This window comes from Battus philenor, unplaced genomic scaffold (genome assembly GCF_028537555.1).
Source record: "Battus philenor isolate CCGP_79_NKW_IND1 unplaced genomic scaffold, ilBatPhil1.0.hap1 SCAF_14, whole genome shotgun sequence".
Classification (NCBI taxonomy): Eukaryota; Metazoa; Arthropoda; class Insecta; order Lepidoptera; family Papilionidae; genus Battus; species Battus philenor.
Genome location: NW_027181676.1, coordinates 2,202,979 through 2,219,140, shown reverse-complemented (window position 1 = coordinate 2,219,140; position 16,162 = coordinate 2,202,979). Strand labels below are relative to the sequence as shown.

The window sequence follows — 16,162 nt, the reverse complement described above, 5'->3', positions numbered from 1 at the left end:
GGAGTCTAAATGTATACCTCATTTGTCAGTAAAACAGGCTGAAACATGTTACATCATTTATTTATAACACAAATGTAACAAATACATATACAGGTAGTTTGGTTTTAAGTGTAAAAGATTTAGAGAGGTGAATATGCAGCTCATTTGCCAAATCACCCTATATAAAGTGATCACTCACAAAAAGGTTAATTTTTTTTTCTATTGATGTGCGATAGGCATATAGCTTCTGACAGTTTAAAGTATGCAAAAAGTAAACAATAATTAATTTTAACATGTAATAATCTGAATTCTGATAACGGTTTTTATTATCATATCATCATTACGTGTTTTTATAATTTCTGAATGGTTTTTGGCAAAAAATAGTAAAATAATCTCCTTTTTACCGTTTTTGTATCATATATTAATTGACAGCAAAAAGGCTATACCTTTAAAGCTTTTACATCTGTTTTCAATCATCCTGTGTGTATATATATATTTATAAACTACATTACGTAATTTTACGGTTATATAACACTATATATATGAAAGAAAAGTATAGAATCCTTGGATATTACGCTGATGTCGTCTAAACTGGACGTTTTTTATGTAGCTATAAGAGATTTAGAACGTGTAGTAGAAATAGAACTTGCTGATCGCTGAGAAAAAAATATGTCTAAAGACCGCACAATAAACATGGACAAGTACTGCGATACTAGTCAACGATATATCTAGAAATAAATTCACAATAAATACAAACTCTGTGATTTGAATAATAGTAATTTAAAAAAATATAATAGATTAAATCGTAATTATTGTTCGAATTTTTTTCGCGTCAAATTAATTCAGTCATTTATATATATATATATATATATATATATATATATATATGGCGGCGGACGATCACTGCAGTGAAGGCAGTTGGAATGACGTGGAGCGAAGCAAGCGAGGCTCAAGACCGCTCGGGGTGGCGACGTACTGTGGACGCCCTCTGCCATCTTGGGGACATAGTAATAAATGATGATGATGATATATACATATAAATATATATATATACAATTTTTATTTTATAACATTTCATACTGTGTTACGAATAAATAAACTCTGGCAGTGGGCGGCGCACATCGCTCGTGCAACCGACAGCTGTTAAGATCGAAAGGTTCTCGAGTGGCTGCCACGAGCCGTAAGTCATGGCGCGGGTAAGCCTCCCAATCGTTAGACTAAAGACATGGTCAAGAACACGGCGACCATCTCACAGGGCTTTAAAAGTTCTGAAATGAACCACGGATCCGCAAGCATAGCGTAAAACATTCACGGTTTTGATTCTGTACAATCGCGCGAGTCACTTAATGCAGGAACAACACCCGTTTAGCCCAGAAGTCATCCCGTAGCCGAGAACAGCGTGGTTGAACTGTGGTTGGATCCGGATCCCTCCTCGGCTTGTCTGTGGTCCACGCTACCGTCCCAAATCGCATGCACACAACACCAAATACAATTTATTTGAATAATTAAATTTGCCCGTAAAGTCCCTGTCCAACAAAATATAGCGGGTACGAGAGGCCCCCAATAGCGGGGGCCATTAAAAAAAAAAAAACACCAAACACAATCAATACACAACTCTACACGGGTAGAGCGTTTTGCTACGTGCAAGCGTCTTCAGGCAACTGGTACGCGCCCTATCAACTTTTATTTTTTTAATTTTTAAGTTCACGGATCCTTCCACTTCGTGAACTTTGCCCCGATGGAGCTGTAAAAGCCCTCGGACTAACAGCATTAACATCAACAGAGAACAAGTAAGGATCCATTCAGCACAAGATCGGTTATGCTGATCTTTCAGGGAGGCATGTCTTTCAGTGGGCGTCCACCGTGATGATTATATTGGATTACCAAAATCCATCACAATGTTTATTATAACATGTCAGTTATTATAAAAATAATTCTATCGCGAACACGTAGATTATATGTAGCTATTTAAGCGAAATAATGTACTATTTTTCTTTAATCGCATTTTATAGTGTCTTGTGAATTATTAAAAACATATAGATTTCGAGATATTCGATTCGTTTTTAGAAATCGATTATATTATTTTTATAAGAGGTCAATTATTTTAAGAGTCATTTTCCTGCCAAAAACCGTACCATAGACAATTATTTAAGCGACACAGATATCCGAGTCGAGTTGTATCACATTTTATATTTACTTGCGAATTAATAAACGCAACGTTTGGCAATAAAATCCCGCCGTAATGAGGTCGCTTGCGACTCCATTCATTTCATGTAAATTGTTCTTTATATAAACGTACACTGTACAACATTATTTTAGTGTCGGGTATAATGTGAGATGTCACGGAGTTTTTAAAGCCCACTTGAGACAACGAGGACAGTCTTATTGATTTATGGGACACTCGTTTGTACTTGTGAAATCTCAACCGCTTATACTCGCAGCTTTATTGCGTCTTGAAAACGTTACACTGGGAAAGCAGTAAATAATAAAGAAATATATATATTTTATTGGCGATAGTTCACCACCGCGTTACTATTTGAAACTTTGCAATAGCAGTATTGGTGACCCTACGGGTTGTTTTTTAAAAAAAAAAACAAGTCACATTTAAAATTCGAACTGTTTATTTAATAAAAGTCTGTTGACACTCGTTGCTATGCTAAAAATGCAAATTTTATTGTAAAATTTCGACCGCTTCAATTTTTTATACAAAATTTGTAATTTATTACGACAAATGACAAATAATGTTATTATAATTATATATATAACTCGGAATACAGCAGCTACATTATAATCTGTATGTTAACCTATTTATAAAGTTTTAGGCGAGAAAAAATGGAAATGATGAAAAAATTAAAAATGTAAACTTTATCTACAAAACTTCAATCTCTAAATTTAAATAATAAAAAGCTATATCGTTCAGTATCATTTATATTATTTTTCCATTCTTTTTCATTTATGTTTTTGTTAAACTTTGTTCATTTAAGACCGCTTGCTGGCCACTACTACCACAATAGTATTTAAAATTATTGTTCGAATTCAAATTTGAACAACGAATTATCCGTCATCTTGGTATTCTGGTTAATTTATGAGGAACTAATACGTGCACCGGTGGTAATTTTTAATCAGCCGCAGAAAGCGAATAGCTTTTTAAATTCCTACAAGGTTTATAATAAACCAGGATCTTAAAAAAAACGATTTTTTTATTACAAGTTCTTTTTTAAATCAAACCATATTTGGAACGTTGATAGTTTCAAATTGATAAAAGCACTATTAAAATTAAGTTTCTATGAAATTGGGATCTTCATTCTTTTAATGACGTATACAAGTGGTCACTGTAAATGATTCTAACTGAATGATAATAAGAATAAATAAATAATTAACATGTGTCGTTTTTGACAGGAGTTTGCGGAGACAGCTATGAACGAGCTGCTAGGCTGGTATGGCTACGAGCGTCTGGAGCTAAGGCGCTGGGCGGCATCCAGGGCTCGAGACAACTCCAGTCCAGAACAAAGCGAGCACAAGAGTAAAGGTATTTTAAGTTTTTTTTTTAATAACACTAGAAAAATAAAAGAAAGGTATAAATTATTTATTTCAATTATGACACCAACAGGAGCACAGAAAATTGTCTGCTATGTTCTATAGTATATTTTCATAAGTTTATATCATCATCATCATCATCCTATCAGGCGATAGACGCCACTTGAAAGGCATAGGTCTCCCCATAGGTCGCCAAGATGACCGATCTTGCGCCGCCCGCATGCAACAACTTCCATCGACCTTGAGTTTCATATAACATTGCATAAATTTAAATACGTTCGCTTGTTATATTTGTATTATACTCGAATACACAACCCTGGCCATAAATAATAATAATAATTGGGCTCTTTTAATAAAATAAAATGTAGCTACAAATAATTCCTGTCAAATTATAAATTATGATATAAATATAAATATTAGAATCATCAAATATGTCAATTATGATCTTACAACGTAATTTAAAATGTAATAAAAAAAATTTAACATTATATTGATAACTAAATTTAACTCCTTTTATTTTTTAATAATTTTGACTGCCTTTATATTATTTAATTTCTGCTTTGGTTTATTTACCGTACGCACATAACTTCTTTTCATTAGTTTCAATAAACTAGTTTATTACACATACTACAAACTATATAAAGTGTTCATAAAAAAACGTAGCGGCCAATTTTGTCCGAAGTGCATACACTCACAGATACATTGTCATAAACAATCAAACATTACGTATAGAAGTACGTTCCTAGCTTCTTTAGGGTATTTGAACATCAAATATATCTATTTCTTTAACTATATTATTAGAAAGCTTAAACATATTAAAAACTATATTTACAACTTATTACGTTAGTCATTCAATGCATATTTACAAAACAATAAAATACAAAAGAATGTAGTATAATCATGTTGATAGTTAATACTTATTTCTCGTAAAAAATAATTTAAATTCCGAATGTAACATTTCGTAGAAATATATTCATTGAATACTGAGAAACGTGCCCCTGTTGAACGCAGCTGTATTTCTATGAATTTTTGTAATCACCCTCCCGCTCTTTAGGAAAGTTTTGGCGGGAAATTGAAAGATTATGATCTCATCGATTCCGTAAAGTAGTTAATGGACTTGTTTTTCTTTTACATTTCAACTAAATTATCTATTTTTTGGTGAAATTTATAAACGAGGTGGTAGTAATATTACGTATATTTATTAATTATATATTTACAAGTTCAATACAGTTACAATATTTTGGCATCAGGCTATGGCAGTAATACACATATATGTCGATAGATGGCGCTTAATGTAGGATTATTAATTATCAAAAATACATTATTTATCACAGATTAAAAACACACACTTATTAACAAAGGTAATAATTTAACCTATTACAATTTGTATTTATACATATTTTTCTTTAAATTATTTTCGAAAACCATGATATTTTTCATTTATTGTTATGAACAAAATTTTAACATATCGACATGAACAATTTTTCGTTAATTACTCTATTGTTTTTTTTTATCTTAAGTGTAGTTTATAAGGCCAGGTTAAAAATGTATTTAAATTAAAATTAAACGTATTTGAAAATCAAATTCGTTGGCTTGCTTATGCCTTTAAATGTACGTTATTAATGAATTTGATACCACAAAATGGGTTTACTATTCCTAATGAGCGCGCCACAAATTCACTTCGCATATCGTACGAGTACACACCACCGTCAGGGGTGTCAACGTTATTATATTTTAAATTATTTTTTTATATTTATATATTCAACTGACTATACCTAATAGTTTTTAGCCGTCTTGGAAAAGCTTTCTATAGTCAAGTATAACTTATTTTCTCTTATCTAAAAATGTCCGTAAATTTAATTATGCTTCATTTTTAAATAATATATATTTTAATTAAAATTTGGATAATCAATACCTAGTATTCTATTCAACTTTAATTATAAGCTAGGCGGAACTAAGCTATCATTACCGCTACCCTCAAAAAATAGTTGTTTTTTCTAAAATATATATTTATTACACTATACTTAATAAACCTCCGTGCCAACTAAATCTCGTTCATCTAGTGCAAACATTATTTATATTTTGTTAAGTTCGAGAACGCTGTAGTTCCGCGAACTCGGACCGGATGAAGTAGCAAAAGCCTCCGAACTAGTAGCATTAGTATCAACAGATGCAATATAAAATATACAATGTTGGCAGATTAAAGATGGTGTAAAAGTAATTTCATAATGTGAACATGACTTAATTTACATTTATTTTTTATTTAGATATACTCCATCGTTTATTGACAAATAATTCTCTATATATCTACATCATAAATGTCAAATCGCAATTTGGCGCCATTTATAAAGATTAAGGCACGTTCACATTATGACATTACTTTTGCGCGACTAGTTATATTTGCAAAAGTAAAGTTTGAATACAATTGTAGTATTTATTTTTACAGCTAGCTATAAGTTTGTTAAATTACCGGGTAAGTAAACTTCCCGATGAAGAAACTTGATGATCAATGTAATAGTATTTTGTAAAAATACATGCATGTTATTATCCCCTTACAATTTTTAATAATAATTATTTGTGTGTGATAGATATGTATTAGAATCCCAGAATAACTTAATTGATTGAAACTAAAATCAATTCGAACTCTTCTTTTAATGCTTCCTCAATTGAGTCCTGGTAAGAGAAGATTCCAAAACCGCTTCAGTCGAGTTTTAATTCGTCTCTTTTAGAAATGTCTTTATAAATAAATAATACTGAAATGTCCATTTGTAATGTCATATTAACCGTTTATTACTACATGCACATGAATATAAATAGACGGTCCATATACCAAAATTACTTTTTTTATTTTATTTTTGTTTGTCTGTCTGTTTGTTCCGGCTAAACTCTGAAGTGGCTGTACTGATTTTGACATGACTTAAACTGGAAAGTAGCTGATATTTTGAGTCACTTAGGCTACTTTTGTTTTAGAAAAATTCTTAAAAAAAAATACTAAATAATTTTCGTTAAATTTCACGCGGACGAAATCGCGGGTACGGCTAGTTTTTGATACAATTGTTAATGCGATTCATTCTCATTCATTTCACAATTTTTATTACAAGTTTTTATTAAATAAACTGAGTGTGAATTAATCACAATAATTCAGAGATAATACACAGGAGCATATAGCAAAAATGTACACAGTTGCCCACGAGAGAACTTATAATTTTATCTTGCATAGAGAAAAGTATAACAACCTCATTTTTATATCTAATCCTAACCTTATGAAAATCACAATTATATTATTTTGATTAGCACGTAGACATGATTAACGTATATATGTATGTCGACTATGTATCGATATAAATTTTCACGGAAAAACTTTTCTATTAGAAAGATTGATTCTCGTGTTATAAATTGCAATGTGTGTGTGTGTTTACATTGAAAAAGTAAATTCTATTTTAAACAAGATTTTGTTTAATGCTATTATGTTTTAAGGTAAAATAAATGCATAGTTGGCAACCCTGGTGAGTGTATCATAAAGGTAGATAGATAGACAAATGAAAATATAGAAGGTTGCGGTTTAAAATGTGATTATTATGAAAGCGTAATGTTACCACATCGCGTTACAAGCACTCCTCAAATCAAATAATTTCTTTGTGCATTTGCCGATAACATTTTCTGAGAAAATTTGACGAGCCGTAATTAAAAACCTTTTTATATACCACCGACTGCTAGTGTTGCAAGTTATAATTATATTTCTTTATAACAAATAACAAGAAGTGTCTTCTGAGAAGCGACTAAACGTTAGATAATATAAATAGAAATTTAAATATAAGATTGAGTAGCAAAAGAATTGTTAAATAAGGTATAATATTAACAATAGAAATAACAAAATATTGTTGATTCTTAAAAAATGCGGCGAATCTTTGTCAAAAGTGCGTTTTATCGGAAAATGTTTTGTAAGAATATATAAATAATTTACATTTTATAACCAAATTCAGACTTACATACATACTTACATACTTACTTACGTAGGTACACATCTCTACTAGTGAGACTTCAAATCATTGGTAGCAGGTTTAATTCCATGGATGAAGTCTTATTCATAATTCACACTTAATGCTTTTACAAAACTTTGATAAAATAGAACAGCCTGTAGAAAAAAGATAGTAGGAATTGACGGGTTTGACCACGATTTTCAATTATGAGGAAGAATAAAAACATTGTTAATGCTCTGAACGTATGCGTAGGATTCATTAAACTTGAAATAAGTAGTGAATCTTAAAAAAATAGTATATAGGATAATTGGAAATAGGCGTGAAAGCTTAAAAGAACATGTATAATTCATTTGCTGTTGATTAATGTACACTACGCCTAATCTAAAAATCAATGGCGTCAAAAATAATAAATAAGTTAATATTATAATGTTTAAAACTCTGATTACTAAATATTATTATAAATTATTGTTAAGTATCTATCTCTGTAGATTTCATATTGGCAGAAGTTATTGACATGTCGTATTCCAATAAAAAAAAAATTATTTGACATATTTCAGAGTGAGCACTTTATAGGTTGGTTAAAAATATGTGTTAAATCTTGGAAATGCGTGCGTTCATGTTTTAAATACCGCTTTAAATTCAACATGTATATATAAAGATTAATAATAATGTAAATATAACTATAGATGTAAAAATTCAAATTTATTATAGCAAAAAAAAGAAAAAGAAATTGTAAACGTATTCCTATTATCGAAAAGTCGTCTCGAATGTCCCGGCAAACTCGACACCGAGTCATTAGTTCTTACAGAAATTAATAAGGCCCATAACGAGATAGCATAGACTCTGAGTAAATACGGATGGCCCGTAATAACGACTGGTTTCAATTACCAGTTTCATCTTACAAATTGTTTGCAATAACATTAAAAAATTGTCTATGGTATATTCGTTTCAAAATGACATTTCGTTTAATTCTATACGCACTGTACCGAGTCGAAAGATCAATAGTAATTTAACCTTTTTTTTGGACCGGATTGTCACTGTTTCCGAAATGGCAATAGCAGAATCCGCAGGTTTCAAGGTGGCAGAGGGCGCCTAGCTTAAGATATCTTTTAAAGTTGACCGGACCGGAATCTTAAATCGCTTCTGTGGACACTCATCAGGGAGCCTAGGTTTGGACAGCCACTCTTACTGAACTTACCGGACCTTTTCAAGAAATAAACTACGGCAGAATCTTTTGATGAGTTGGCCCGGCACATTGTCCAAAACCTCAAGTCATTTAACGGTCTGTAGCGATTGGACAGCGACGTGAAATAAAATAATATGTATGTAGAAAAATTGTAAATGATGAGAAAACGCTGTTGTGACTCGCGGATGGGAGAAGAAAGATCCGTATCAATTAGTAGCAACCCTCTCCCAAATGTCTGAGTTTAGTAAAAGCAAAGAAAAATGTAAAAAAACACTGGCGATACAAATTAGGATCAATAAATAAAAAAGGCACTCGTCGATAATAACCACTTAGTATTCCGACACTAGGGAGCACGAGAGAAGTCTGAACATCGACTTGGTCGCTTGCTATTGCCTAGCCAGTAACACTACTACTAATTAGGTAAAGTGTTAGCGCTGAAAGTAGTGGCGGAAGAAATTCCAGCAACGCTTCTGGCTATATTCCATTGATGTTGGACGGTGTTAGCCGTTTTGGCTTTTACAGCTTCATCGGGCCCAGGACTCGCGGGTCCGAAATTCGCGGGTTACTAAATTAGAAAACATCTACGTTAAATGCGCCGCCTGACGAATTGTATTGATTAATTGTTACCTACTCAGTTTTCGGTGAAAGGTGTGATCTTTTCCTTCGATGACATTTTAACTGAATAGATATCTAGGAGCGGATAGGTAGGAGTAGTCGGTGTGGCGCGCGTGCACGAGGTCGGCGCGTTTTAAAACCCATTCGGATGTAGTTCGCTTGACTTGCGCTTCTATTTAGGAGAGTATTTTTTATTCAGTTGACGTCTATACTGTCAGCCTCGTGGTCTTGTGTTAAAGATATAGGTTATATGCATGAAGAGAGGTTATATGCACTGTTTACATGTACATGTTTACTTAATAAGAATGTACATATATTTATAATAATACTAGCTGATCCCGCAAACGTTGTTTTGCAAAAAAAAATTAAAGTTTTTAATTAACAAATGTAAGATAAGGGTTGATCGTAGAGGGGTGAAAATTTAGGTTTGTATGTATTTTTGTATGTTGTATCATAAAAAAATAAAAACAAAAAATTTCGTCAAAAAATAAAAAATAAATTTTAAGGGTGAACAACCCTTATCACTTAGGGGTATGAAAAATAAATAGTAGCCGATTCTCAGACATACTGAATACGCATGTAAAATTTGGTAAAAACCGGTCAAGCCCTTTCGGAGGAGTTCAAGTTCGAACACCGTGACACGAGAATTTTATATATTAGATTTTTATATAAACTAGCTGTACCTGCGACTCCGTCCGCGTGGAATATTACATTAAAAATATTATTTTTTTTTTTTTTTGTTTAAATTTTTTTCGAAAATAAAAATAGCATAAGTAACTTCTAATTACATTAGCTACCTGCGATCATAAGTACCGTTAAAATTCTATCAACTATTTTAGAGATTAGCCGTAACAAATAGAGAAACAAAAATTTTAAAAATTTAATTTTATATATATTCAAATGCATGTTGTATAAAGCGGTTATTTTAATATTACAAGACACTCCAAGTTTATTTATTTGTAATTAAAGATAATAATCATGATGATTTCGGTTGTTAGTTGGACAAAAGGCTTTTTAATAGAGCCTCTTTCGATAGCCTTAACAAGGTCGTCTGTCTCTCTTGTCGGTGGACGTGGTCTTCATTCTCCCAGCAGCTATCAGCTCTGCCAATCGGTTACTTTCGTACATCTAAGGTTCTCCTCATTCCGATCTCGTAAAAAATCCCTGGCATAGCTATCTCCATGTTGAGAGGCCGTGAACTTGCCTATGAGGTTTAGAATGAGAGATCACATTTGTTATGAACTATGACAATAAACATAGATATCCACATCAAATGAATATATGTTACAAATAAAAATAGTTAATATATATAACAATTCTTCCATATTTATGTACATGTGCCCTAAATGTCTTAATTGATTTCTCGGTATCAGTTTCAAGGTTTCGTTACTTGTGTTACATTTGATATTTACCCTACATAAATAATTATATCTATGAATTGCTGTTTAAACAGATTATTCGCTCGCTTGCCTCTCGCGTGCCCACCCATCCGTGACCAGCAATAATCGAATGATTAATTCTCGTCAACAATAAACGCACACTCTTTCGCTCTACTTGCGATGTAGTAAATAAAATATGCAGTATATATGTATTGACAATAATATATTTAATTTAAGTAAATAGAAAACTTAATAGGTAATGTAACATGAAGAATTAAATTCCAACAAAACAAAACAATTTATTACTATGATCACATATATGATAGGTATATATACTATGCGATGTGTATAATATATGTAATAAACTTAAAATGTTGCTGTGAAAAAATATGATCACGACTATAAAATAAGGAATGAACAGCATATTAAAAATGTAAAGCCCAAAACAAGACGAGTGTTTAATGTGTACAGTACCTGGCGATAAAATTGCACATCGGCCTTTGGAATGAGACAACCGGCTAATTTCGGCTTCACACATACTATCATCATATCTCACATTAGGATTACGTTTCTGCTTTTACAGACGAATGCTCATGGTGCAACAAAAGCATCACCAGCGAGGGCGGAGCCCTACAGCAAGCGGGTGCTGCGTTTTGTTCGGAGCTCTGCTTCAGTCAGTCCCGTCGCGCCAACTTCAAACGCGCTAAGACCTGCGACTGGTGCCGACATGTGAGACATACTGTAGCCTACGTGGACTTCCAGGTGAGAACACATTAATATATACTCATATCGTAAATATCATAGGAAAACTGTATGCAGGATGATTGGTTAAAGAAATAGAAGCTTTAAAGGGTAATTGTGTAGCTATTGCATTTGTAAAAAATGATATTGAATGTAAGAATATGGTATTACCTGTCAATTGATATATGGTACACTTTATAAAAAAAAATTATTGTTTTAGAAACAAACATATGAATTATTAATAATTGATTTAAATCTCTTGATTTATTACTTAAATAGCTGTTCTGATAATATGCCTAAAAACTAAAAAAAATATCTTTGGTGACAAATATACTTTTTTCTGTTCCCAGGATGGCGCAACGCAACTTCAGTTCTGCTCGGACAAATGTCTCAATCAATATAAAATGCATATATTCTGCCGCGAGACGCAGGCCCACCTTGATCTCAACCCACACCTGGTGAGCGCCTCGACTTCCACAAACCTCATCACTCCCGAACTGTGGCTTAAAAACTGTAAGAGCAGGTCAGCGTCCCCGGCGTCAGAACAATCCGGCTCACCGAACCCAGAAAACATGACCGTCAAACCGGCGATAGAAAAGACCGAGCAGAGAAAATCCCCACTGCCACTCATAACAGTCGCTCCAACGGCGAAGCTTATGAATCCAAAGCCTTCAGAGGAGAAAACAACACAAAAATCACCAGAGCTGAAAAAAGATAGAAAGATAAACGCACGAAAACGCAGAACGTCTAAATGTTCCGCGACCATCACGTCCCAGAATCTAAGACAACACAGCACGACCCCAAAGGCGCAGGACTTGCGGATGTGTAGTCCTTCTCTGGACGGGTCTTCTCCATCCACTGTAGGCACGGCAACGACCAGCGTCATTCACTCACCTCCACAACCAATGACCCATTCCGTGCCTCAACCATTTAACCCTCTTTACGGAATGGCTCCTCCAGTCTTCGAACCACCCACACATTTGAACGACCACAGATACATGTTTCAACCTAGAGTAGGTTTTCCACCGCGTCCCGGCTTCATGCAAGAACGACCTCGCATCATCCCACCAATGAACTTCCCGCAACCATTAGGCCAAGCACCACCCGTCACCGTCTTAGTTCCATACCCTGTCATACTACCAATACCACTTCCAATACCCGTCCCTATACCAATATCGTCGTTCCTTCAAGCGCATTTGAGTAAAGTTAAGACTGAAACAAATAACGAAGAACCAGAAGGTCCACTTGACTTCACAATGAACAGTGCTAAAAAGAAAATTGACGATTCTGAAGACCCCATCGAAGTAGAAATCCAGGCGGCGATTCAACAGACTAATTTAGAATCTATCGTAGAAGAAAACAAACGGTTAGAAAAAGATCAAAATGAAACAAGTGAAACGCGGAACCCAGAGCAAACGCTGCCAAAGTTTAAAATAACGAGGCTAGGAAACAAGATGGCAAAAATAGTCGCAAAGACCAGAGAGCCTTCCGAGTCCACAAGACCTTTGCGGAAGCGACGAAGACTTGTAGAAGTTACCACAGAAGATGAGCCACTAATCCCTAAGACAAGGAAAATAGTTGAAGTATAATCTCATATATAAAAAGAACAAATATAGGTTTCAAAATATAATAATTCTGTGCATCAGAAGAATGTTGTACGCGGAATGCCGAGAACTCTTTATTATAAGAGTTCTCTTTTAAAGATTATATTACAAGCGGTGTTTCTCAAACGTGTCGATATTTCCATTTGAAGAAGACAGTTGAAAAGCTACTATAGTGTTACCTTAGGTATGCTCAGAGGAGAAATGGGGCCCGTGTTAGTTTTTCCTCTGTCCCCACCTGCCGTTCTTCACTAAGGCGTTGTACATGATTTACGTAACCTTATAGCTCAAAGTCCAGACATGGTTGTTAAAGAATTTGGTGCGATGTTCAGTCCTTTAGGGGTCGTTCATAAAATACATTCGCTCTAATGTGATAAGAGGAGAGGCCTAAATTTAAAAACCCGTGGACATTTGAACAATAAAGAATAATTTTTATTAGATGTTTTAGATATTAATTTAATTTATATAATTTCGTTATTAATATAAAAATAAACTTTAAGTGTGAGAATCCGTTATATTTAGTGGCGTCTAGCTTTTGTGAAGTAATATTTCCAGGGAGAGTCGAAGGAAGTGTGAAGGAAGTGACGTATTTTATGTACGGCCCCAAAACAGCTTATACAGAATCAAAGATGACCTTGAATTTTGTTGGATCGACTATCAAGAGAACTCTACCGTTACCATTCTCAGCATAAAATGTTTACGTAACTCATAAAAAACATATCATAAGCGAATCATAATCAAATAATTCATTCTACTTTCGATCAGCTAGTCCTAGATTTAAGAAGTGATCAATTGTTTTATAATAGATATCCTAGTTTAATATTAGAAAGCACTGTAAATGTGATATTAGTAACATAATTATAATTCGATGTAAAATAAACATATGGAATACTAATTTTGAGTATTTATTTTTATTTTAAACATAATAATCAAAATTTCAATTTACAAACAGGTGAAAGGTGTAGGTGATTCATGTACGCTAAAAGTTCAACAGTTTTAAAGAAATTTAAAGATTCGTTTACATATGGCTACTTTTATCAAATTTACACTGGTAACAATTTGTATCCGAGTCTCTTAACTTTACCATTACGCATATTGTAAAAAAGGTAAATAAACAAATTAATTCATGTATACAAGAGAATGTGTCAAACGCCAAATGTCGACTGATATTTTGCCTCCATGTAAACGCGTCCTTAACTTGTCATCACTAACCAATAAGGTAAGTGGTGCATATTTTCTAGTATTAACTTTTTTCGGCTAGTACATTATACACTTAAACTGATACAAAGCTTAAAAATTGATTACTAAAATGCCTGTTTCCTCACGTTATTTTTCCAAAACAATTTTAAACCACAAGTTTGTTGTTTATTTAAAAAAAGTGACTGAAATTAATAATCAAATTTTATTTGGTAACTATTATGATCACTAGATGGCGTTTAAAACTTTGGTGGTAGGCTACTGATGCATTTGTTGTTTTATTTAAATCTTTGTTAATATCATCGAGAGTAAAAGTAGATATATTTATTTAAAACACAATATTCAAATGAATACTCCTAAATATAAAGATTAACATTTGTAAAAGTACACCATACTGAAAAATAATGTATTAAAACTAATTGGTTATAATCTAATTCAAAATGTTTGAAGATATTCACAACAGATGGCGCTATTACTATAAAATCAATCCTTTTACAATTTTAAGTCAATAGCATATGAGAAACTATTCTCGGATGACGTTTACAGTTAACAGTGGACTTTAAACTGTTTTTATTTAAATTCAAGATCTGTGCTAGATCTTGGTTTGTGCTCCAAATACTGTTATTCATTCTGTTTATAAATATCGCCAGAAGTTGTAACATTGTATACACAGTATTGACAGATAAGATAATCTGTAATAAAATATATATACGAATAAAATTTTATTTGACCCATTAAAAGATCAATTCGATATAAATGTAAGATTTTGAATCTTTGCTGCTTTTCTGAACATTTAAATTTACTTTAACTAGATGATGTTAGTTGTAACAATTTCTTAAATTACTCTTTTTTTATATCAGTATCTAGTCTGAATTAAGTTGTTATATTTGCGATTAATGAACTATGATGCGCATTACGTAAACAAACAAGAAGATTCAATCCTCCCATACAATTCCCACCAGTTTTGTCTAATAACAGATAATATTTTAAATGCGCTTTCCGATTTTTTAAACAGAGCTTGCACTACTGTCCACAGGGCATTTGCAAATACCGCGGCTTTGAGTGGGCAGAGCGCTTAGAATAAAACCTCTTTAAAGATAGCTAGCCTCGTGGGCTCCCTGGAAAGCCACGGCTCGGACCGCTACATATTATATTTTCACCAAATTGGGGGCGCGGCCTGATCCCTCTACTATGAGAGTGGATTATCTAAAAGGTTAAGTTAAGCGCCATCTTCGTCTTGGTCCATCAAATCAGCGAAATCTGTCAATAGGTTAACAGTAAGCTAATGTAACAAAAAAAAAAAAACAGATCACGACGGGCTCAAATTAGTGACGCGAATAAGCACACAGAGAAGTTCGTCACCTGTGAAAACATTCACACAAAAGTGTAACGCGGAAGGTTTTCGTCGGAAACAATGCAAATATTATATCACCACAACTAAACAAATACCGATGTGTCATGCAGTTGAACAATGTAAATTAGAATAAATTATACATTTAGTCGATTTACGATCACGTGGGCTGACTTTGAATATTTAATAATAGTCTTTTGTATATTATAATGAATTCATAAACACCGTGTATTTATAAGACACCGTGAAAAACTGGCTGTACCAAAGTTCTACTGCAGTTTGTTATTCATTTGTAATATGCGGAATGAGTTTTTTTAATAAAATTCCCCGAAACATTATTGGATTACCATTTGTAAAATTCAAAACTCATATTAAAAGCAAATTGACGGAAAAGGCTTATTATTCAATAAACTAATATTTAAATGACATGAATCCTTGGCAGTGATGTCGCTTGATTATTTTGATTTCATTTAGACTATATAAAATAAAGTGTAGGTGTATAAAACTGTTGTTAAATTTTTAAAAGATGTGTTGTTGTGGGGTTTCTTCCTACTCCTTCTCCACGACTATAACACCTTGTCGAAGCAGAGTGGAAT

The 16,162-nt window shown here is 33.0% G+C and overlaps 1 protein-coding gene across 1 annotated transcript in view; it reads left to right on the top strand.

Moving 5' to 3' along the window:
- Sobp (Sine oculis-binding protein) overlaps window positions 1-13,093 on the top strand; it is a 46,562-nt gene extending 33,469 nt beyond the window's left edge. Inside the window, exons 2-4 of the mRNA XM_068761320.1 lie at window positions 3,379-3,508; window positions 11,260-11,438; window positions 11,768-13,093. Coding sequence (XP_068617421.1) covers window positions 3,379-3,508; window positions 11,260-11,438; window positions 11,768-13,006 — 1,548 coding nt within the window. The 3' untranslated portion in view covers window positions 13,007-13,093. The remainder of the gene's footprint in view (window positions 1-3,378; window positions 3,509-11,259; window positions 11,439-11,767) is intronic.
- The last annotated feature ends 3,069 nt before the right edge of the window (window positions 13,094-16,162 follow it).